At 45.5% G+C, this 24,419-nt stretch overlaps 1 protein-coding gene across 1 annotated transcript; it reads left to right on the top strand.

The window, feature by feature from the left end:
- Positions 1–6,640: 6,640 nt before the first annotated feature.
- Positions 6,641–24,245, top strand: LOC6545097. Its single transcript, XM_001972012.3, has 6 exons — positions 6,641–7,074; positions 19,241–19,424; positions 19,499–19,847; positions 22,594–22,882; positions 22,958–23,238; positions 23,300–24,245. Exons 2-6 carry the CDS (start codon positions 19,285–19,287, stop codon positions 23,519–23,521), a joined length of 1,281 nt encoding a protein of 426 aa, XP_001972048.1. The 5' UTR covers positions 6,641–7,074; positions 19,241–19,284; the 3' UTR covers positions 23,522–24,245.
- The last annotated feature ends 174 nt before the right edge of the window (positions 24,246–24,419 follow it).

Raw genomic sequence — 24,419 nt, 5'->3', positions numbered from 1 at the left:
GAGGGCGAGGAAAACAGGGAGCTTACATCCACTGGGATATGAATTAAGCCAGTAGTTGATTAATACAATGCCTAAACGAATCCAAATTATCCAATCATCTGCTTCGTCTAGCGGTAATTTATTCAAATGATAACTACGATAACCCAACCAGCCAGCCGACAAAAAAAATTTCACACAAGATTTCCACTAACCCCAAAAAAGGGGGGCGGCCGGAAAAAATCTCGACCATAAAGCTCGGTAAATGCTGTTAACATGGTAACTGGGATATCCAGCACACGCACACACTCTCGGGAACAGGATACAAAAACATAGATACACACACACTTACTGAGAGGATAGAGGAACATGAAGCGTTTTTAATTTGCGTATTTTAGTCACGTTCAGGTAAATCTCAATTGAATCGAATGTGACACCGGATGTGAAAATTGTGCACATTTTCCAAGCATTTTGCCAGCGAGCGAGGAAGAGAGGAGACAGAGCAGGAAAATTGAGATGAGATGATGGCAATGGAGGAAAATGGTCATGTTGCCGCCGTTGTCATCGACGCGTTGCTGTTGCTGCCGCTTTTGCTTTGCTTTTGCTTTTGCCTTTGCTTTTTCTATGGCTCTGCTGTTGCTATTCCAATTGCTGGTGTATGGAAAGCAAAGCACGAGGCACAAACAAAGATCGCATCAGTAAGCATGCTGCGAAATGTTCCCTGCCGAACAGAGGAAAACACGTCGTCAAATCTATCTTACCGATTCAGGGGCCAGCCAGGGACAGTCGTGGATGAATGACGGGGCTTTCCCAGTGCACTCAAAAAACTGGATCGATTTCAAACAAATTTTGAGATGTAACTACCAGTATCTATTAGTCCCTTTATATATTTATATACAATATATAAGACTCCCTAGCAATTCTCTGTTATACTTGAAAAACCTTCAGAAATATCTGGTTAGCCAAAAAACAATTATTATTTTGCTAAGATCATTACTAAGCCCTACAATATAAATGATTTAGCTGGTGGAAATCCTTGCCGTGTAGAGAGAAATCATGGCTATCGTTGTAAACAAAGCGTTTACAGGACACTGCTGACAGCATTTCCCATTGTCTCCACTCCTTTTCCCCTGCCTGCATGTTGCCATTCCCAATTTCCCATTGACGTGGGCCAGGGCTACTTTGTGCTCATGTCCACAGAGCTGTCCCTAATATGCCGCACCTGATTTTTATGACGAACCAGGAGTGGCTAGGATACGGAATGTGGGGCTAAAAGCAGAGCGAGATGTTACAAAAAGGTGTTAAAATGGGGACGCTTTGAGGCACGCACTTGGCAAGGATGTTGTTGACCCAGGCCAGGTGGCAAATGGAAGGATATCCACACACACACACGCTGTACACATGCACATCCTGTATCTGTAGCCTCTGTAGCCTCTGCCCGTTTTGCTTTGATGTCGGAGTGGTGTTGGTAAATATTGACTCGGCACATTAACGCCAATTTGCCTCTGGCCAGATATGTAGATTCTGCTCCTTTTGTTGCCCAGCCGGGGCATTAAAGTATTTCCTGCCCGGTATCCTGGCCAACAAAATCGAGTTAGCAACTCGCCCGACTCAACATATAATTACATTGTTATTTATTGAATTTTCGCCCCGAAAACTGCAGCAGCCACACATAAACAACATCAACTTTTGCCCGGGACCCAAAAATTGTTTAGCGACAAATTGTCACAGGCGCTGACAAGCGTTCGGACCCAGTTGGAAACTCACTTTTTGGCCAAAAGGCAGGCAGTCAGTCAGCCAGTCAGCCAGGCAAGTTTGTGAGACAGACAAACAGCCAGACATGATGCGCCCTGCCACAAAATATTCCGCAAAGTCAACAGCGGCAACACAAAATGAGGTCAACCATGAAAATTGCACCGGCGGCAGCAATTTCTCATTTTGAGTTTAGCAGGCTGCTCTGCCAAAGAGCAACAAAAACTAAAGTACTCCAATGAAAAAAATCGGGAAAAAAGAAAGAATTTCGCGATGCGGTCCACTGACTGCTGATGTTGTTGCTGTTGCTCTTGATGTTGCTGCTGCTGCTGCTGCTGCTTGTTCCTGCGGTCGATCAGTTGCTGTTGCAGCATGTTTTTGGTGTAGCTGCTGCTGCTGCTGCTGCTGCTGGTGTCATGTCGTTCATCAGCGTAACAATTTTTATTGCTGGTCGGACCGCAACTTTGTTGTCGATAAAATTTTAATTCGCTTTGGCTTACATTTTTTTGTTCGCTCCCTTTATGCGATTTCAATTTGAGCTTTAGTGAAGCAGAGCAGACAAAAATTTGGGTTGTAAAAACATGGCTATACCAAAATGAGTAACCGAATGTACCAGAAATGAAGTGACCATTAAGACACTAAGATAGGCACTTCTTATTTCATTAAAACGTAAGTAGTGTTAATAATTTTGCCATAAATTCGGGTGCTTTCAAAATGTTTTTGCCCGAGCCATAACTCATGAGGAACTCAGAGCATTTTCCATTCGTTGGGACACAATTTCACTGGAATTTATGCATGCATCCTTCGACGACCCTGCGCCAAATTGATTTATAGCGTTCAAACACGTTTCGCCCAAAAAGAAAAAAGTTGCAACCACCGAAGGGGGAATACACGGAAGACTGAAGACACCGCAGCGATCACGTCCCCAATTATAAACACAACTAATTGCCCCGGCAAATGTTGCATGAAAGCGTTGCGAATTCATAATAACATGGCATACAAATTTTGTGCTAAATTGTCAACATTAGCAGTGGCAAGCAGCAACCGCAGATGCAACAACTGCCGCGAAGCAACAACTGCAGCAGCAACACTTGACACAGCAACTACTTCTGACACCGCTGCAACAATGTGAGGCACAAGAAATCGCTGATTCTATGGGCCGCATTTATCATGGCTACCGTTTTCAGCTCTGCACGCTTTTGACCTGCTGCACAGCAGCAACGCGCGTGCCACAAACAGCAGCAGCAACAGTCGCAGCAGCAGCAACAACACAATGCCAACACGAAACCTTCCAAGAGGTGAACTTGCTCAGTGATCTTTGATCTTATCTTGGCCAACGAGCGCAGGTAAAAGTGTTATACTGCAGATAAGTGCACTAAGAAAAAGTCTAGAGGCAACAACATTTACTAAATTATTAAAAATTATCTTCATTAGTTTTCAATTTAATATTTTAAAAAAGTTTCCTTCCATTCCCTTCTTTCCCCGCTTGCTGTTGCTTAATTGAAATTTCGCATTTTTCAAGATCTTTGCCGTGTTCATTTATCGTTTTCCGTTCTCCAGACCACTTCAGATGCGTAATTTGGCCACGCCCCAAACATGTTGCAAGTGCCACTTTTGGGCTGTTCGCATTTCCCGCTGCAGCGCGTAGTACGTTACCCTTTACTTGCCACATTTGTTGTCGCCATTTAATGCGTTTTTAAAGTGCACGAGCCGCGCCCACGGGGCGGATGAGAAACGTTGCAGTTATTCAGTGCCGGCAATTAGCCAGCGAATGTCATAAATGAACCAACTGCACCACCAGGACCACTCTCTGCTGTCAAAAACTACGCCAACTAATGACAGCGCGATTGGAGCTGGAATTGGACTGGGAATGGCAAGGGGAATAGGAATTGAAATGGCTCTTTGGACGGCCAACGGGAAACGAGCCATGGGATTGGATTGGGGCATTGTGGGATTGAAGCTGCGCAAGATGTAAGCGAAGTGAGGCAATTACACATGCAAATTGCCGGCCACAAGCCTCAAAACTGAAAGCTGAAAACTCAAAACTGGAGTCTTGCCGCGAAGTGAACACCATAAATCAGTTGTCATTCCCACATTTCGGTTTGTCTAAGCACACGTCAAGTTGCACTCGTGTTGGGGGGAAATGGTAACAGCGGGGGTACTTCATTAGCGAAAGAATGAAGATGGAAAACCAAAATAAAAAACCTATCATTAACATTTTTGTATAATTAGCAGCTGAGCTTGAAGCCAGCATTCTAAATCAGTTGTGATGGCAACAAACGGGTCTGAAACTAATTGGTTATGAAGGGGCTTGGGTTTGGAAACAATTAGTTTCATGTAAAAGAATGAAACTGCTTAATATTTTATTTAAATTATTACAAAAAATATTGTTACTGCAATATATTGCTATTAAACTCTGAAGTGCTCGAATTTCCTATTTATAACTTCAAGCTACATCGGCTCTTCCTGCGACTGAACTAGTTCTGAACACCAAGAGGCCTCCTTTGTTTCCATGCCACCTTCAACCAGCTCCCCCAACAACTGGTTCGCCTCCCCCGCACCTGGCTGCTCCCTCCTGCTCACCACCGGAAACCACATCTTGGCAACACACACCTAGAACTCCACCTGGATGTGCAGCTAGACCAGCCACATGTTGCCAGTGTCGCCCAGCAGCAGCAGTTGCTGCTGACGTCGACGCGGCGACAAAAAACACGCTGCCAAGTGATGCGGCGCACAGCAGCAGCAGCACAGCAGCAACTGGGCGACTTGTGGCGCACTAAACCGCGTGGCAGCAAAAGCAGCAGCAGCAGCAGCAACAATAGCAGCAACATCAGCACCTAGAACCTAGCTTCGTGTCCGAGTTCGGCTGCTGCTCGTGCCTCGGAGGAGCCTCTGAAGATGTTGCTGCCACAGAGACTTGGGAGCCCCAATTCGCAGTCCCCTTTTGGAATAGAAATGAAAAGGCCGTTCGCACTCGTTAAAGTGCCAACATGTCCAGCTGCTTATCAGTCAACTCACTTTTTCCGCTTGTCATAAATTATGAGAACTGTTGCAGTTTTATGGCCGCCTTTTGTTTGCACAGCAGGCAGCACTGGCAAACACCCACACGCACACACTCGCAGTTGCACTCATTCGCACTCACACATGTGCACACTGAAAATGAATAGTTCATTTTCGTAACGGCAAATTTTATTGCCATACCAGGAAGTGCAACGATTACACTGTTTTGCAATTTAAATATATTTTTTGATTGCTTCTCAGGCATCACATTCTTGTGAGAACCAAATTCGACTGTAGTGAATTTAAGTGTAATTGAAAGCTGCTCTGCATAGGAACTATAAAAAGAAAACAATGCAGTAAAACCATCTAGCCTAACTTTCTCTCAGTGCTGGAATATTTAGTGCCCATACGGAAGACTCACGCGTGGCCGCGACGATAACTCATCCAAGTCACGCCGTCTGTCGCGGTCTCCGGATCGGATCGTTCCGCTCGCCTGGTCTTCTGGAGTTCATCTAGCGGCGGGAGGAGCCGTTCCAAAGCCGCCCAGCACTTCCTGCCCATCCCTGTGGCCAAGTTCGCATCCCTAGAAGCCGCCTTTCTCCACCCACCGCCTTGCAAATAATTTTCGAAATGCAACGCACGCTGGAAATGAGCTCGTTTGAAATCCAAACATTTTCACTCACCTCACCGCTTTTCCCGCCGCTTTTCCCGCACTTTCCGCTGCCCCTGCCCGGAAAACTGCCTTCAACTCACTTATTCATTGGTGCGTGTTGGCAAATGCCAAACATTTTTAGATGCGGATGCCAACTGAAGCCTGTAAATACTTTGGAGTTGTGCAAAAGTGGAGAAAAGATTTGCTGCCTTCTCGGTTTGTATTCGCGGTATTCACTGTTCACCGTCGTTGCTCGCGCCGACGTTCTTCGCGGGTATTTGCTGTATCTTTTGCTAGCTGCGATTGGCATTTCAACGACTGCGTTTCAGATACGGCTGAAAATGGGGAGTATCCGAGTCGGAAATGCGGGAGGCAAACATTTTTTAATGCATTTTTAATTAATTTTTTGCCGCGTCAATGGGCTAAGTGGGCGGATGGGGGGCGTGGTTGCTGGCGAAAGACGAAGTTGCCACTTTAGTGCCCAGTTAAAAGGCGGAACAGTGATTCCCTTTAAGAGCCTTTAAAAGGCAGCAAACTAAATGAACTTTTTATATTTTTTGCCATGTTCGAAGGCACTGTCAAAGAAGAGGTACTTAATGCTAATTATAACTGACTTCATTAAAATCTCCTAGGAATCGAGGATATCTCTGCTACCTCTTCAGTTGATTACCCATTTATTAGCCATCTGCGATTGAGACTCATCTTAGCCCGCTTCTCAAGCCCAACTTTACGGCGAACACTAAATGGCGTGGTCATGAGTAGTTGGCCAGGAATCGTAAAAATCAAGAGACCATCTGAAACTGCTTCAAAATGGTCAAGCAGCACTAACCCTAATTGAGCCATCAATTAATTAGGCGGTATTAGAGGTATACTTGTGTATTTGCGGGAATAGTGAAAATTATCAATTTCAGGCGACTCCCAGAAGTGGGCATTAAAAATTATGAAGCTCGGGGCCGTAAAAAACGGTTCTTAGTTCCCGCTCTTATCATAAAAGATAACAAAACGCTGGCGAGTCGTTAACGGGCCCACTACTCGTACTGTGGATGCTGGAAAGTGGAACGTAGTGCAGTGTGCCCACTTGCCATCCACAAACAATGTCCGTGTGAATGGAAGGAAACTGGTTGCTGCTGCCGGCGTCGCTGTTGCTTCACTCGCTGGCGTTGCTGTGTTGCTGTGTTGCTGTGTTGCTGTGTTCCTGTGTTGCTGGTGTTGCGGTGTTGCCAGTGTGTATGTTGCCGCTGCTGCTGCTGCCAGCTGAATGCCTGGCCTGCCTATTGAATGTGCATCACAATTTATGTGGCCTTTTTAGTCGTTTGCGTTGAGTCAGCGGAAGCGAACGTCGTCGTCGCAGTGGCAGCAGCAACACCGCAGCAACATCGCAGCACATCGCAGCAACATCGCAGCAGCAGCAACATTCGTCGTGTGTGCCGCCCGTTTCGGTTGAAAACTGTGAGTGCAAAGAGACAGGTTGCCTGGCGGTTTAATGTGGCAGCCCATTTCGTAACAGCTAAAAAGTGTGTGTGCATAGTTTAAGCCATTGCGAAACAAGTGCCCACCAAAGTGGTAAACAAATATCAAACCAACCAACGACATTTGTGCGCCGAAAAACACGTAAATTGATTTATGCCTGTGACCTTTGCACAGCACACCTGTTGCTCCCGTACAAAAGGAGCTGGATACGCCGCTTATATAAGGTAATTAAATAATTATGCAATCCTCTCCGTCTAAGCCAAATGCATCAACTTAATCAACTCGTCGTGGGCAGGCATAAAAATGCAAATTAAATTGAGGAAGCCGGAGATGGCCACACTGTGTTGGTCAGACGAGCAGGAGAACATGTTCTGCGGTTGACTTCATTTTTCCCGTGGCGATTGTTTCTGCCTTTGGCCAAGCGTGAGAATATTCACTGGGCATTAATTAGCTGGAGAAATCAACACGAGGCCATCGGCTGTGGGACTTCTCAGCGAGTGTGTCTTGCCTGTGATTGTGGCCAGCTAATTGGTGGCGATCGCAAAGGAATCAAGCACGCTATTGCTCGAGGTTGTGGGGGAGTGGCATTCAAATGGTACATGTAGTCGTATCTGGAGAGCCATAGAAACAGGCATAAATCACACGCCTGCTCCTTTGAGGCTGCATCCTGGCCAGGCACAGACCCACTCCACAGACTCATTAGGGTTTTAATTTACAAGTTTAACTCGAGATTTAAACACCGAGATTTATATGCGTGCCGCGCGAGGCAATAATCAACGGCAACAACCCGCAATCACGTACGGCAACAAACAAACGAACCCACGAGCAGCGTCGCAACAGCAACAGCAACACTGGCAACACTGGCAACACTTGCAACACCAACAACATGCGCCAGTGTCCACCCACGCAGATTGCTTGAACAAACCCTCAATGAGGAGGCCCGTGTCGGAATTGTGTCGGTCGGTAATCGAATATGCAACTCATGGGGGAAACTTAAACTTTAAGACAAAACATGACAACGGCAACAGCAACAGCACAGGCAACACCAACCAATATTTGCGCAAACAGACAGACATTGAAATCATTTAGTCAGCAAAGCAGGATGTTTGCTCTCAAGGTAACTATGGCTGCGAATAAGCGTACCACTATAAAAGGGAAGTTAGGAGATGAGAAACGGAGATATAGGAACACTATTAATCTCTAAGACACTCCGATTATTAAGCCTACAAATCTGGTTTGAATCTATTTTCCCCTGCCACTCTTTTGAAAGATCTTTGCCCGGAGTTAGGGTACAAAATAAGCCAAAATTACAACGTTGATTAAGTTCGCCCCAAATGGGCTTTGGCTGAAGCCTGACCTAGCACAACAGCAACATTGCAGCAGCAACTGCAGCACGCACCTGCAACCTGCAACAACCGCCAATCATTCGAGGATGCGGATGGCATGGGGATGGGGATGGGGATGAGGATGCGGATGCAGCGACGACAGCAACTCTCGGCCTGACTGGAGCAACACGTGCATGTGATTTGGAAGACAAAAACCGTTCTAATTTCTCAACTGTCAGCTGAGAGAGGTTTCCACTTGTCCCCCGGCAACTAGCAACTAGCAGCTTGCAACTAGCAACTTGCAACCCCAACTCGTTAGCTGGCTGTTGCCATAGCAATTATGCAGCTGGGCCTCACAAAAGAAGGTCGACACTGCTGTTCTGCTGGTGGGTTCCGGCTCTTTGGCTCTGGCTCTGGCTCATGTCTTCATTTTGGACTTTTTGTAGCAAGTACACATGTTGCTGGCGTGCTCGAGCAGCAGCAGCAGCAGCAGCAGCAACGGCAACGGCAACAGCAACGGCAACGCTTTTTGTTTGTTTGTTTGCATTGGCCAGCACTTTTGGCCTTTGGCGCTGGGATGTTAACCCTAAACCTGGCTGCCTTTATTAAGCCACCGCGACCAAGTCACTTGCACCGCACCACCGCACCACCAGCAAAAACAACTGCAATCTGGGGGCTTTTTTAATAGTTTTTCGCTGCAAACACGTTTTTGCTTGGACCCTCTGGTGTTGACGTCGCCTTTGGTGCCCCATCGTTTACCCCCCTTTCTCCTTCTCGCCACTAATTTGCGCCGCTTTAATTTTTCGTTTTTATTTGCAACACTTGTCGTTTAAATGCAGCAACAGCAGCAGCAGCAAAGTGTGGCCAATAAATTAAGCGAAGCCGAAAAAAGAGACACGCCGAACAGAAATATCATCAAAGCCCAGGTTGCTGGCGAAATTATCTATGTGCGGCTGCCAGGGATTCTCAGTCCGAAGACTCTTGGGTGCCCAGATCCAGGTCCCCAGTCTTCGAGACTCCAAAGTTCCGTGCACAATCGCAACAAATGGCATTTTTATTGATATTTCGCTCGGTTCGCTTGGCAGCCGCATGTTGAAATATGCGCGCCACCTGTTGATTTTGTTTTTCGATTGCCGGAGGAGTAGGTGAACCCTCCTCTGCATACATACACATCCACATATACATAGATATATATACCTATATAGTGCTCGTGATTTGCGCTGCAAATTAAAAGCGAGGGCGATGCATATAAATAGCAATTTGGACAGGCGAATTAAGGTAAACGACTGCAGCTACAACAAATCTCGCCAGTGCAACGAAGGAGTTGCAAGAAGGGAACTCGCCTCACCAGGTTGTCTTGTCGCATAATGGAGTGGAATTATATCAACGGCGTGACTTTAATTTTTAACAAATTAAACAGAGGTGGGCTGGAATGCCAGGCCAGCAGCAGGCAATCAAGTAACTCAAACATAAGAACAATTTGGCATAGGCAGTTAGGTAAAGGGGAGATAAAATATATAAACAGCAGTAAAAGTGAGTTTTAAGACTGGGTATGCAATATCCTATGAAGCAGTCTAGATAATGTCTAAATTCCCCCGAAATAGTGCATTTAAAAATTCGAGTGAACTGACTGCAGCCCTCGAAAAGTGGAAACTTTAACTAGGGAAACTCCGAACTAAGTAAACTCCAAGTTTATCGGCCGCTGCTTGCCCACTCGAAAGTAACTTTATCGGGCGGCCTGCATCCAATTAAAGGTTTTTCCGAGTATTTAGTGGATTGCATTTTCGTTTGCTCCAATAAGATAAGCGCTGGAAATGCAACTTCACTACCCATAAACACCCGGCTATTGACAGAGCAACTGCGACAGGTAGAGAGATGTAGATAAAGCGCCCGATAAGCCACAAATTTGACAGCCATAAAGCAAATAACAGCCGACCGACGGCCAGGTAGAAGATATAGCCCAGTTTGAACTTAAATTACACTGCAATCGCTGGCGTGAGGGGCCTATGAAAATTAATGAAACCAGTTTCGAGCATTTTTTATTGTTCGCCTGTCGTTTAATTAAAAGACAATCAAAGTCGGGCCGCAGCTGGGTAGCTGTGTAGCTGTGTATCTGGATCGCTCTGAACAAAGGCGAAATGGAAACGAATATCCAGCGGATGCCAAGAGTTCATCAAAATCAGGAGCAGCAACCAAACCGGCAAGATACCAACTGCAAGCATCGTGATCCCAGATTTCCAGATTCCCAGATTCCCAGCTCCGCAGGCTGGGGGAAAATACGAACTTTGAGGGGAAGTCAGAACCTGCTCCAGCATTCTTTATCGACATGTTTATGCGGTCCGTTTGCCCCCGAACGAGAAGTCCGACAAATGTATAAGTATTTACACAAAATATTTACGATTAGGAGCGACTGGCAGCGGGGCAGCCGCAATATTGCCGCCTCCTAATGAAATGCTAACGATATTCATTGGAAAAATCACAAGCGTAACGAGCCCGGGAGGAAAACCGCAGATGCCAGTGAAAATTTCAGTTTTTCACCGCTCCCTGGCTGTTGCAACAAAGGAGAATTATGTAAATGCTGGGAAATTGTTTTGGGCCTCAGACCGGCAATTTTCACCCAGCATTTTCGGCAAATCAATTTCAATTGCCTGGCCTCTGTCCGTAGGCGTTTTCCGTCGTAGCAGTGGTGGGCGTGGCCATGACCATGGCTATGTCTTATAATAATAATTGAATAAATTGAGGCTGCAATTGAATCGAGGCCAGGATGGGCAATCTGAGCAGGTGTAAGTCGGCCAAATGGAAGCGCCTCGGTTTCGGTGTCCGTAATGAAAATGCCACTTTGTTGCTGGCAACAGCCTGCGGTTATGGCCTGGCTATAAATGTAAGCCGACCCAAAATGCAATTCGGCTTTCAGCTGCACACCGCAGTCGACGTGATCCGTTGTCGTATATAATTGAAGCAAATGTGTTTTATGATTGGCCCCGTCGAATCAGGGTTAAGTATCCGGGCTCATTTGCAAGCCATGCAATCCGGCAATCCGGCCATCCGGCAAACGAGCAATCGAGCAATCCTGCAATTATCCCATCGCCAGAGTCACAAGACCACACAGCGGATCTCGGCAGCTCATCAGCGGCATGCTCCCAAGTTGGGATCCTCAATTGGGAGCCTCTTGGCCACCGCTGTAATAACTGTAACTCCTCGTCGAAATAATGCAATTATCCAAATTGTTTCCCTTGAAATTTGCTTACATCATTTCAGCAGTTCCTTGCGCGAGTGGGCAGAAAGAAGACTGCTCAGAAATCAAGAAAATCACATGTGTCCCACTGCACGGCGTTGGATACTCTATTTTCTTGAGTCATTATAAATTAATGTAATGGTGCAGAAACATCCCCTGGATTTACTTATGTTGGTGTTCAACTCATAAAAATGTATGAAATAAATCATAGGGATTTATTTATTAATTTTTAGAGGAATATTAAGCACATATCTCGCGACTCTATTTAAGGGTATTCACATAATCCCCAGCTTGGCATGCAAAGTGTTTCCGTTAAGAGGCACTTGGAGAGCGGCTAACACACACTAGCGAACACAAGTCAGCACACTCATACACACACACCTTTTACACTGTGGAGCAGAAGCTTCTGCTTTTTCACTTGAGCTCCTCTGCTGCGGAAGCTTTGCAGTTTTCCAAACCGACGCTTCAGCTGCGATTTCATTATAGCGCCAGCAGCAACATTATCATCGTGCAACTCCAGTCGCAACACATCATCTGCATCCATAACATTCCCCCTTTCGCATCTCGTGTGGCATAATCTTCATTATCATTAAAGCGGAGCACAGGAAAGCTCTGCTAAACTGTTTAACGTTTTCCCCTTTTTAACCGATTTTTTTTCGTAGCTTCCGCTTTTGCTTTTTATCCCTTTTCTGGGCTAAGTACTCAGCAGGATCTGCATATATGTGCATATATGTATGTTTGCTTGCCATAATCCGCTTCATAAGTTGCATTTTAATTGCATTCCACGCGTTGCTTTATTTTTCCTCTCGCTCTGAATGCGAACCCACTTTTTTCCGAGTGGGTTAAACACCGCACGCTGTCACTGAAAAGTAGCATTTCACGCAGCGTGGAAAATTGAGCCGGAAAAGCCCTTAACTTTCTAGTGCATCTGAAGCACTTGCCGCCGCTTCGAAGAGATGCAATCGATGGAACACTTGGGGAACCATTTGCGCATCACTTGGCGGTCGAATTGCTTTGAACAATTTTCGGACGCCACTTTGGGGAATAGCATTTCCCATTTTCCACCAATTCTTCTCCATCCACTGGCTGCCCCACCCCTTCAAAGCGCCGCTAAATTGCCCGCTGTCAGCGTCGAGCGGCATGTCAACAACAATAATAATTGTAATAACCAACTCGGCGACGAGTATGAGCCATATATACATGGCCGACTATTAAGGCCATGTTCTGTTGGCAACAGGCTGACAGGCCAAGTTAGCAGAGGGTTCGCCAGTTTTGCCTCGTGGGGCATGTGGGGCAGGTGAGGCAGGCGGGGCAGGCGAGGCAGGTGAGGCAATCAAGGCACAAAACTTTGCTGCAAACGATTTACTTTGCGAATCGTCGTGTGGGGCGCCGTTGGCCGTGGAATCGTCTCGCTTTAAACTGGATATTGTCCGCCAAGAATGGAGCCCAAAAGTGGGAGGAACGTATGGGGGTGTTATATGTACGAACTGCAGGGTCATAAAATTCGAGCTTGGTTGCCAGACTGCAGGAACATTAAAGTGTACGTTTAATTTTATGGTGCAAAAAATTATAAAAAATGCTAATTGTTTAAATAATAAAATACAAACAAAAACTCCTTCTACTAAATACCTTTTCAGCTAGTCGTGATGCAGTATGGAAAACAATCCATGTAAAATGGTAGTTACTGAATAGTACGTAATATAATATTACATATTTTCGAAATGAGATCATCAACATCTTAATCCTGAGCTCCCTTGCCTTGAGTATCCTTCAATCTTATGCTAATTTCCTTTCGCTAACGAATCAGTGATCTTACAATTTGCTTCCACTTAACCCACTTAATGCGATCAATCCGCAAGGGCAGAATGAAAAGATATAGCATATAAGTACATAGTCTGGTACAGAGGCAATGGACCGAAAATTGCCCGACTTGATTAGCAATTCCAATTAGAAGTTTTCTCATTTCTGACAGGCGGAGCGACAGGCATGGAATACGCAGCTCCCCCATTTTCCCTTTAAGCCCCCGGCAATCCTGGCAGCCAATCATCATGATGATGTTCATCTGGCATGCACAATAAAAATAAACAGATCATAAATAATATATGAATTCAATTCATATCTAAAAGGATTTGCGGTTAAGACGCCGCAACGCACGAATACGAGTATGGCGTGGAAAACGAGTTTTCTTTGCAGAATGAGGAGGTGTTTCAGAGGGGCGCTTTGAGAATCCAGCCAAGGAGATCGCGTAGATGCAACCAAAAACAACAAAGAAATGAAGAAAAAATGAAGAAAATAAAAGAAAACAAGAAAAACACGTAGAGCGGCGAGGTGAACTCACTTCTTACCCCCTTGTTTCGTCTGCCGGCAATTTCCCAATGCCGGTTGCGAAATTTCTGGCCGGGCTGCGAATGTTTCATGGCCAAGTTAACAGGCGCACAGAGTCACAGAGCAGTCGGTCGGTCGAGCGATCTAGCCAAGCTGAAAGTAGAAAAAAATATGGTAGACCGGAATGAAAACCATCATTAAGCTGTGTTTGCGGCAACATGCAACATGCAACTAGCAAGCAGCAACCAGCTAGCAGCCAACACTGAAGTTCAAGTTCACAGCCAGCCAGCAACGAGTTATTGTTTCTTGACAAGATTCTTTCCACTTATTACACAAGTCATCAGTCGTAGTCGTCATTTTCCTTGCCAACCGATCCCATCCCGGCACCCATCATCATCTGGGCTGTCATCTTTGACATTAGCCGGGATCTGGAGTCTGAGATCTGGGATCGGGGATCTGAGTTCTGGCCATATCCCTCTTAGCTACCAGCTCTTAACTCCCTTCTCTACCCGTCTTAACGGTCCAAATTGCAGAAGGCGTTGCCGCATCATTATCAACCGATTGTGAGCACTGAGCACCGGCTACCGTATCCTGTATGTCGCGGGACCCAATTCAACTCACCGGAAAGCGACGCGGCAATCCACAAAAAATTCTGAAAAATTACGGAAAGGGGTCGGAATCCAGGGAAGGCCCCTCTTGACGGCACTAATTGTTAATTAATGGAATGCAGGCGTGCCTGGAGCCTGCCCCTGGCATTTTGGTTACTCGACTTGCCTGGAAATTATTGCCACACTTTTTCGTGGCTGCAAGTCATGTTTGCGCTTCAGATAACATAATTCCCTGCTATATGCCTGAAGAATATGTTAAAGTGGCTTAAGGCCAACGGAAATGGAATTATTGGTGATTAAGAAAAACAGGATATGCTGATACAGCATTAAACTACTTATACTGCTAATTCATTTCATACAAAGTATGTGATATTATTAAGGTATTCGTGGCTTATATTTTGATACTTTCCTTCTGGACCCACAATTTCAACATTCCCCTTTTTAAAGCCTTCAGGTGAAGCTCTAGAATTATTCGGCAAATACCCAAAACAATTTAAAAAGTCATCTGTGGATGCATATCCCCTTGGCCGACTAGAGATCAGTTCTTATTGTTTTTTCACAGCCAGTCTGTGGAGAGAATAAAGATTCATGAAATGCAGCCAAACATATTTCATTTTCACAGTCAACGAGGCAAAAGTTTTTCAATCTCCCAGGAAAATGCATCACCTTTCCTCCGCCCACCTCGGGTTACCTCGTCTGTGGCAAACTGTGTCATCAGACAAGCATAACTTTTATTGAACTGTCGCCTGGGGCGGAGTTACAACTATCTTTTGGTCTCTCCCCAAATATATATACATGCATATATGGTGCAGGAGGTGTAGGGATGTCAAAGGTCGGCAAGCCCAAAGGTGACAAGTGCCGAGTCAAATGCCGCAGACATTTGTATAAATTATTACAGTTGCCCACGGCGGCGTTCAAAGCACTTCTCGATATGCATTTCTGATTGCATATGACATTTGCATGACGCTGCCACGCCCCCTTTCCCCTTTCCCCTTCGCCTTTAGCCCGCCCTCCACCTCTCCACTTGTTGAACAGCTGACTCTGGCTTTGCTGGGATTCAGTTTCCTTTGGGTCTCTGGAGTCGAAATGGGCATCGAAGTCGGACTTTGAGCGGCGGATGGTTTTCTCCCGTGGCTTTTTGGTATTTGCACGACACAATCATTAAGTAGCCATGGCCAAGTGCTGACAACCACAAGTACGGCGAAAACAAAAACAACAAATTACAAGCTCACATTGTCAGAGTTGCACTTTAGGCGACATAAATTTCATGTACGTCGCCATGACAGAGCGAGCAAAAAATACGACAAAAGGCGATCGCTTTTGGAGGTGCGAACGCACAGATACCCTTTCCACAAATGGACTATAAGTATCTTGGATGATTTACTATTTAATAAGTAATAATACAATAAGTAATATAACTCTAAAATATCAATTAAAAACGTGTTAAAGAAGTGTGCATGACTTTTGTAAGGGTATTCAAAGGAGAGCCAAAGGCTGCATCACCAAGTCAAAAAAAAGAACGGCAGTCAGGAGGTGTCAATGTACAATTGCAGCAACAACAACAATGGCATTGGCAACAAGGAGCTGGCACAACAAAGAGCCCATTGTTGTTGTTGTGCTTTTTGTTGCTGCTACTTTTGTTGCTGGTGTTGCACATGCCAAATGCGGACACAGACACGACGCCAAGCATGCAAAAATGTGAGTCATGCGATGTGGGTTTCAGTGCATCTGCATGGCCATCCTTTCCCTTGAGCGGCTACAAAGCATTTCTCACTGTTCTATTGACACACGCAACGCTCGTCTTGGAATGTTGCCGCCGTTGTCGCCATCACAGCGGCTTGTGTAATTACGCGAGTCGCATTAGCACAACAAATCGACCCCACAGAGCTGCATTTAATTAGTGGCTCAGCCACTGGGACAACGACGACGAAACCCGACGAGGATGGCAAACATGTCCGGCGAAATTGTTGGCATAATTCATAATTGAACTGCATTCGTGGCTGCCACACGAGCTCACATCCTCAGCCGCTTCCTTAGTGTCTTTGGAGGCCGAACTCCGCTTGGCTTTGATGGCTACATAAATTTTGTGATAGGTTGTGGCGCCCAACGTGGGGCCGTGGCTAGAGTCGGTCGTGCCTGGTATGCAATCTACCTTGGCTTGAAGATCTTTAAACTGCCGATTTAATACACTATCAGAAGGAGGCATTATTATGCATTCGCAAGCGGAAGTTTTCAGATAACAGGAGATGGTGTTATAGACTCTAGATAACTGATAAAATGAACTTAAGTCCAAACAATCTAATAAGCCTTTTGATCTCAGAACGGAAAATACTGAAAAGAGTATTTAAAACTTCCAATCTTGTGGCCAATTTTCCCTTACTTTTCGCTCTTAGCCATTGTTAGGTCTTTTAAATATGTTAGCCTCCTGTGCACTGGGCGCACCTACAACATTGGAGGTTGTATAAGCGGCAGTCCCGTTATTTCTCGCTCTTTGGAGTTGGTAACAGAGTATTCCATTACCACAATTCACATGTCGGCCCAAAGGACCACCCAGGTTATTGTTTCCGCGACTGTATCTGTATCTGTATCTGCGACTGTGTTTTCGCCGGGTTCAAAGACTGTTGACATTCGTGGGTTATTGTTATTGCGATTGTTGCGGCAACCACATCCGTTTTAGTTGCATGTTGCAGGCCATTGATTGACGTAAGCGCTTTAAAGACTTTGTCAAACGGGGTCCATAAAGAACCTACTTCGCCGTTCACTCTGGAGTGCAATTTGCCAAAGGGATTGGGTTCTGCACCGAAAAATATGAACAAGCCAAATGGGAAACTGAGGACAGAGAACAAGCCCAAGCGGCAGACATGAGACACCAGCACTTCATATGACAATCAAACTTTGTCTGCAGGAAGCCAACAAGGGGAAAAAAAACTATTCCGAACGATTTAACAATGAATTCTGCAACAAAATCTCCATGAAAATAGATATAAACGCAGTCAGACGCCGGGAGGAAGAGATAATGGTGGGAAGTAGCATATAACCATAATATCAATTTCAATAAACTAACAAGCAAATGTGCGAGATGTGAGCGGAAGCGGACTAACACAGTCCGTGGTATATAGGAACTTATGGAGCGCACAGAGGATGTGGATATGAAGGTTGTCATATGGCAGAGGACACACGGACAGGTGCCATAAAAGTAAATTTCCCATCCCAGCGAGCGAAAGAATAACAGACTTCAGTCTGCCAAGCGTATTGAAAAGATTGCGAATATGAAAACATATGCCAAACGACTGCCAAGTAGATACAAATATATTTAAATTCATTTGGAAAAGGAAACTAATCTAATATTCATTCTACTAAAATGGCAATCTGTTCATTAGAACGTAGCCATTTCTTTTAAATGTTTTAAAGAATACACACATACAATTCCCGTATCTATTTGTACATACAACTAACAAAGAATTAGACTCTAACTTTTGTAGCTTTTTCTACTAAAAAATGGACCAGAATAAACTTCCCCTGCAGTTGTTTTGATGCACAACTGTTCCATGCAGTTCCAGTTTCCTTGAATAGATAAAAAGTCCTTTGCTTACCACCAACAAGCGGCAATAAAATTCCAACTTTTTGTGAAATTTATTGGGCAAAACTTTAACTTGATTCGAGACAAAGAAGCAAACACAGAACTAAGTCTCTATTCTTGTCTTTTCTTCACGGAGTAAGTAACTTGCCGGTTGCATGCAAAATGTAGTCACTCCGCAGCTTGCAGATATGTGCAGCTTATTATCCTTGTAGCTACAACATGTGGATGCGTTGCTGTATGCAACACAATCCACACCCCGCTCACTTTTCTCGCAAATGGAATCAGAGTTGCAGTCCCTGTTGTCATTCGACACTATGCAAAACTCAGCTCGGGGTGACGACAAATGTCAGCACATTTGTGACTCCTCATCCTTGGCCAAATTAATGCCCGGCCAGCATGGCGTATACTTGTTAAATGCAGAGCAGCATCACAGAGCATCCAAGAACATCTCAACAACTGTCGACATTTTCGCCTGCAGCTGCAGCTTTTCTTACACCATCCCTGCGATATTCCAACCCTTTTCGCATACCCTTCAATGTTGCAAGTTCTTTTGTGGCACAAGCCTCCATTGTTCATTGTTTAAAAGTGGGTAAAGTGGTGCAGCACAGGCTGGTGGATAACATAAACTGATGCAGGACGAGACCTTTGGGGCAAAGTTAAGGCCTCCTTTGGTCTATTCTTATTCATTTGCTCCATTTCAACCTTAACCCACATTCGGTTTCAATTATCCAACACTCCAGTGGAAACCAGAAAAACCACTGCCGAAAAGGCTTTAAAAATTAATATGCTGAAAATCTTGAAACAATTTGCAAACTAATAGCAAAAGGCTTAAAATCGCATTAAAAGTTTCCCCCAAGAACTATCGGCACAGGCCAGAGGCACTCAAACACGCATATATATGTAGTTTTATATGCCAAGAGATTCAATAAGCAGCCAGTTGTGGGCACAAAGTTTGCAGTCAGAAAGGCTTAAAGCCTTTTTCAAAGTGGCAGCAACTTAAAGCGGCAAAACTTCGGGCTCAAGGCGAAGCATTTTGCACTGCAAGAATAAGTCAAGAAATCATCAACGATGCCATTAGCATGGGGTCCAGAAGTGACCGAACTTCTGGCCCTTGGTGGAGTGGCAAAAAGTTTTGTGGGGTTTTCGAAAGGGGTCGCTAAGAGTTTTAACAAGCTGCTTACATCTTCTTCCTACTTGCAGGAAAAAAGGAGTACATATCATACTCGTACATACTTTGAAAATAACTAAATAATTGGGTGTCTTGAAGCGAAGTTTGACTGTAATATGCACTTACTATTACTATTTACACTATTTTAGATGCACTGAATGTTTGAGGCAAAGAAAACATAGCTGAAGTACCAATGATCATGCAGGATATACGCCTACGCCTGGAACCACAGCACAGTACAGCCACGTTTATATCCTCCTCCTCGGCCTCGTCGTCCTCATCCCAAACAGCTGAGACCACGCTGATTGAGCCAGCTGAGAAGTCGCCAGCCAGGTGAGGGAACGCCCCTAATCTTCGTCGCAAAGTGCACCTCCTCCTTAATCCTCCCGCTCATTTGTTAACCGCAGTGAAGCAGCTGCTGGAGCTGTGACAACGACATCGCCGCAGCACTATTTCCATCATCATCATCCGCCGGCGCATCCGCATCCGCATCCGCAGCCCCGCCAGCAGCCACATCCGCATAGCCACTCGCATCCGCATCCGCAACTCCAGCGTCGCCCGGTGGAGCAGCTGCAGCTGCTGCACAGCCACCACGATGTCCAGGAGCTGTCCGGACAGGAGCATTCACATCCACATCCGCATCCGCAACCCGGCTCGCATCCGCATCCGCACCATCTGCGCTCGCCCAGCTCCGAGGAGGACAATTCGCCCACTGAAATGAATAATTGCCGTCGTTTGGTGGATAAGCCGCCGCTGGTAAGTTCTGCGAGGGCTCACTGTAAGAAATTGCTAAGTCATTTCTGCCTATATTTCGACAAGATGTCAGAACAATAAAAGAAAACCCCTTAGTTATAGGGCAACAATTTTCTACACATTTTATGCAAAAGAAACCCATAATTCTTAGTAATTATCTAAGTATGCATTATCATAAGGTACGCCCACAGACTTTCTCCAATATTCAGCCTATTTTCCTCTAATCCACCGATTTCTTGCGATATTCAGCTTTCAGCTTTCCGCTACTTGATATTAACCATTAGCCAGGGTATTAAAAACAGAGGCGGATTTTGCGAAGCCAGTCGAGGGAGCAATCATTTTTTGCTTTGTTGCCAGGTTCCTTTGTTGCCCATTTCTCATTGCTTGCAAATTACTTGGCACAGAACATAAATCTGCTTACGCTGATGATTTGCCAGGAAACAAGAGCTGGTGGGGGAATATGAAAGGAATTACCTATTGGAGGAGCATCGGCTTGGGATGCACTTAGTGAAAGAAATGCCAAGTAGCGGCGCAAAAGGAAAACTTCAAATCGAAGCGGGGGAATTGAGGGAAAATGAGTGAAAACTCGTTGACTGGGCACTACGTTCAATTCAAGTTGCCCAACTTAAGGTGGGTCTTCCACCTTAAATTCTGTATCTATTAGGTTTAATTACGTAAGCCTTACTTGGTTTAAATTGCGCTGCTTGAATCGAACTCAAAAGCAATTGGCACAGGAGTGCGTACTCCAGGTGGAAAGTGTTTTTGCCACTAAACCGGCTGCCGAAAAAGAGTTCATTAAATTAATTTGCACAAATGCAAATTTTCGAGTAACGCCACTTTGGCACGCGCCACTAACTAAGGTGCACCAACTGCACACAACTAAAATGCAGAGCAAATGGGAGGACACTGAGAGAAATTACGAATAAAACAGCTGGAATATTTGAATGTGAAAAATTTCTTGCATTTTCATAGATTCAATCAACTGTGTTGTGCGATTTATTATTTTACTGCAGATAAATTGCATTTTCAGATATTGAATTGCACAAAAAAGTGTCACTACAAATTTGATGCATTGATTCATTGCTAATTTATAAAGAAAACACTCCTAGATGTGTTTAATTCAAGTTTAAATCACCTGCAATTAAACTAGCAGTTCAAGTTTATCTTAGTTGAGCCACAGACGTACTTTCCACTCTTAAATGCTAATTAAATGAGCAATAACTCATTGCCGTCCATAATCCTAAAGCGAGCATAGTTAGCAAACTAACTGCTTTCTTTTGTCGGCAACAACTTAGATTAAATACCCCTCGTTACCATTCATAACTTTCCACCTAAACCATTTCATGGCAAGGCGTTAAATGCTTCCCATTTCGCCGTAGTGCAGTTTGAAGTTGGAGTACAGGAGTTCTGGGTAACAATGCAGGATGCCATGGCAAATGGCAGGCAAATGGCGTTAACTTACTGACTTTATGACACATAAATCGCAGCAACAGCGCCAAATGCATCCGACAGCCAGTTGCCGTTGTCACGTGTTTTTAGGCCTAGGGAATGGCACGGCATAGGAGTCCTTGCCAAAAGGACAATGGAGGAACTTTTCTCGGGCGCCGCCTGAAAGTAGGCAACGTGGAAAAGTTTCGCACAGATAACAAGGCGAGGAAAATGCAAGAAAATCAAATGCCAGATGGAGCAACGCTGCTGTGAATGCTGCTTAGACACGTCTATTGTGCCTTTGTCTGTGAAAATACCTTGGAAAAGTCCAGCCCACCCCCTTCCTCCCAATCCGCATTCCTTACGGTCGGGATTTGTCTGGCAGCTCTGGAGTTCTAGTCCTTCGCGTTTTGCATTGCATAATGCGCCAGGGCTTTCATTCCGATTGCCATTAGCATAATGGGGGCATTAGGTTGGCACGATGCTCTGATTGCATACTTAACGACAGCCAAGTGCCGTCGATGCGCCAATTTAATTAGCTGCAATTGAAGAAACGAGCCTGAATCGAGCGCGTATCCTCAATTTGACTCGCATTCTGGCCAAGTAAATCGCCTTTCATCTCCATAAAATCAACATAATTATCGCAAATTAAGAGGAAATAAGCAAGTCCAATTTACGTTTAGGCTGCTAATTACGCAACGCGATGGGAAACAATTTAAAAGCAGCCAAATGAAAACCCAAAGGCAGTATCACAAACTTTCCATTCGGGCTCCAACTCATTTCAAAGTAATTTGCCGCAAAAGCCAGTGGTTGCCATAGTGGGCGTACTGCGGCCGGGGGGGCGTGGCAAGCGCTGTTTAACATTTTATTGGTAACCAACAATTTTACACATCAATCTCGGTTCCTTCCTGGGGGGTGGGTTAAAAGCGGTGGGGTAGGTCGTTGTTGTGGTTCTGGCTGTGAGAGCTAAAGTGTGTTTGATGTTTGTTGGATTTGCCGGGCGGTGGGGGTTGGAGCAGTGGGTAAGCTGTGGGCGGTGGCGCCACAAATCCCTGAATGTATACACACCTGCACCGATTCTGACGGTCAGGCAAGAGTAGTCCCGAATTCGCCATTGTAGCAGTGCAAAAACTTTGCCAAATTGGCAGACAACATGCAACATGCAAAGCTCTGATGCACTGGAAACAAGCAGCAGTGTTTTGTGCTACTTTACTTGAGTTACTCACTAGTCACTGTACCAGATCTAATCACTTATATACCGCTTGTAGTATTTATGATTAATTAGAGATTTTCCTCTCTGTGCATTGCCATCTCCTCGCAGGTGAAACGCCTGACCATGGGCATTGGACTGCTGCGGGGCACCGAGGATAGCCGCCCCCTGATGCACAGCACCTGCGGCTCCTCCCTGACCTCCGGATCCGGCTGTGGCTCCACCCAGACCATCTCCGACGGCTATGTGAACGAGGCCATCTGCGAGCCGGACAAGTACGTGGCCAGCAAGTTCGGCGACTCCTGCCGCCAGTCACTTTCCGCTCTGGAGAGTGCCACCCAGCGGTTGCAGGTGGAGCTGCCCGCCAGCAACAAGAAGTATCTGAGGGAGACGTGCAGCGGTAGGTGGACACACATTATGGTCACATAATGCAGATACATTTCTTAAGTTAACCATACCTCCGTGTACTTATCAGCCAACTCCAGTCCGAAATTGTTTCCCACCCATGGCTCGCTGCGCCTGGATAACCTCAGCCTGTCAGAGCAGCAGGAGCTTAAGGGAGCCGCCTGGTTTCAGGCGGGCATTCCCCGGGAAATCTCACTGGAGGTCCTGTCCCGACAGAGTCCAGGTGCGTTTCTAGTGCGCCAGAGCAGCACAAAGCCCGGCTGTTTCGCCCTCTCGCTGCGAGTACCACCTCCTTCGCCGCGAGTGGCCCACTATCTGATCCTGCGGACGCAAAGGGGCTACAAGATTAAGGTGAGACCTGTCTAAGAAATAGTCAGGATTGATGTATATATCCTAATACATACCATTCCAGGGTTTCACCAAGGAGTTCAGCTCGCTGAAGGCGCTGATCACGCACCACTCGGTGATGCCGGAACTGCTGCCCGTACCGCTGACCCTGCCACGCCCACCCAGCAGCCGATCGCAGCGCTCGCAGGGCGCCTATGGCGGCGGAACCGGAAACGGGGGAGCGGACTTCGAGATGTACGGCTCGCTGAACGACTTCCGCAAAATGATGTCCGATTTGAATGTGTGACCGCTGGGCGCTCTTAATTAATTAAGTAATTATGTCACGTTGATTGAATTAAGCTGCCCGCCCGGCTTGTCACATTGTCCTGTGTCCTGTGTCCTGTGTCGCGACAGGATAACAATCTGTTTAATTTGCGTAATTGGCTGTGCTGACGACGGTTGACGTGGCTACCAATAAATAGGTTCCATGTCCATGTGTACTCTGGCCGGCAAAGGCCCACCTGGCCGACAGGTGCTGCAAAAAGGCCACAAATTTTTTTTTATTAAAATTGATAATAAAATCAGCTACGTGGGCGGCGGCGATGGCTGTGGTTTCGCAGGGGCGTGTGCATACACAAATATAGGGAATGCGCTCAAATCATTTTTGCGAAACTGATTAAAAAATGGCAAAAACATGCAATATGTATACGCAAACAGACATCAAGTGATTATTATTTTTCGCGTTTTTATCAATTCTGTTCGTTTTGTATGGCTTGTGCTGAGTGGCAGATGCATCAGACAGACATATCTGAATGGGGCAGTCGGATTAAATGTTAATGTTTGGGCAGGGAAATCGAGGGTCGGCTGCCGGGATTTGGAGTGCTGTTGCGGAATGGGTAAAGTGGACTCTTTTTGTATTTGATGCACTCACATTGCGGTGTACTAGCTAGATAGACTTATACAGGAACTAAATAAATAACCAATTACACTGTAACTATATGTATTTTGTAATAAAGTGAATGGAAAACCTTTCTAAAAAGATTTTTTTTCGTAGACAAATAGCATAATAAATAAACACTTTATGTAAGGAAGGGAAAAATCTAGTACATATTTTAAGAGAGATTTTTTGCTTTTGACCCGAGCAAGTTTGCTTAAGTAAGTTTAAATTTCCCGCATTTTATCGATAGCTATCCGATAAGCCCTGC

Source organism: Drosophila erecta, unplaced genomic scaffold (genome assembly GCF_003286155.1).
Source record: "Drosophila erecta strain 14021-0224.00,06,07 unplaced genomic scaffold, DereRS2 tig00000021-arrow-pilon, whole genome shotgun sequence".
NCBI classification, from domain to species: Eukaryota; Metazoa; Arthropoda; class Insecta; order Diptera; family Drosophilidae; genus Drosophila; species Drosophila erecta.
Note: the sequence above shows the minus strand (reverse complement) of the source record. Positions and strands in the feature narration are given on the sequence as shown.

Bases quoted from the DNA above. Each gene is read 5' to 3' on its own strand.
- LOC6545097 (XM_001972012.3), top strand. From the start codon at position 19,285: ATGATCATGCAGGATATACGCCTACGCCTGGAACCACAGCACAGTACA. The intron at 19,425-19,498 runs GTGAGGGAACGC...TGTTAACCGCAG, and splicing joins GCTGAGAAGTCGCCAGCCAG to TGAAGCAGCTGCTGGAGCTG. The intron at 23,239-23,299 runs GTGAGACCTGTC...ATACCATTCCAG, and splicing joins AAAGGGGCTACAAGATTAAG to GGTTTCACCAAGGAGTTCAG.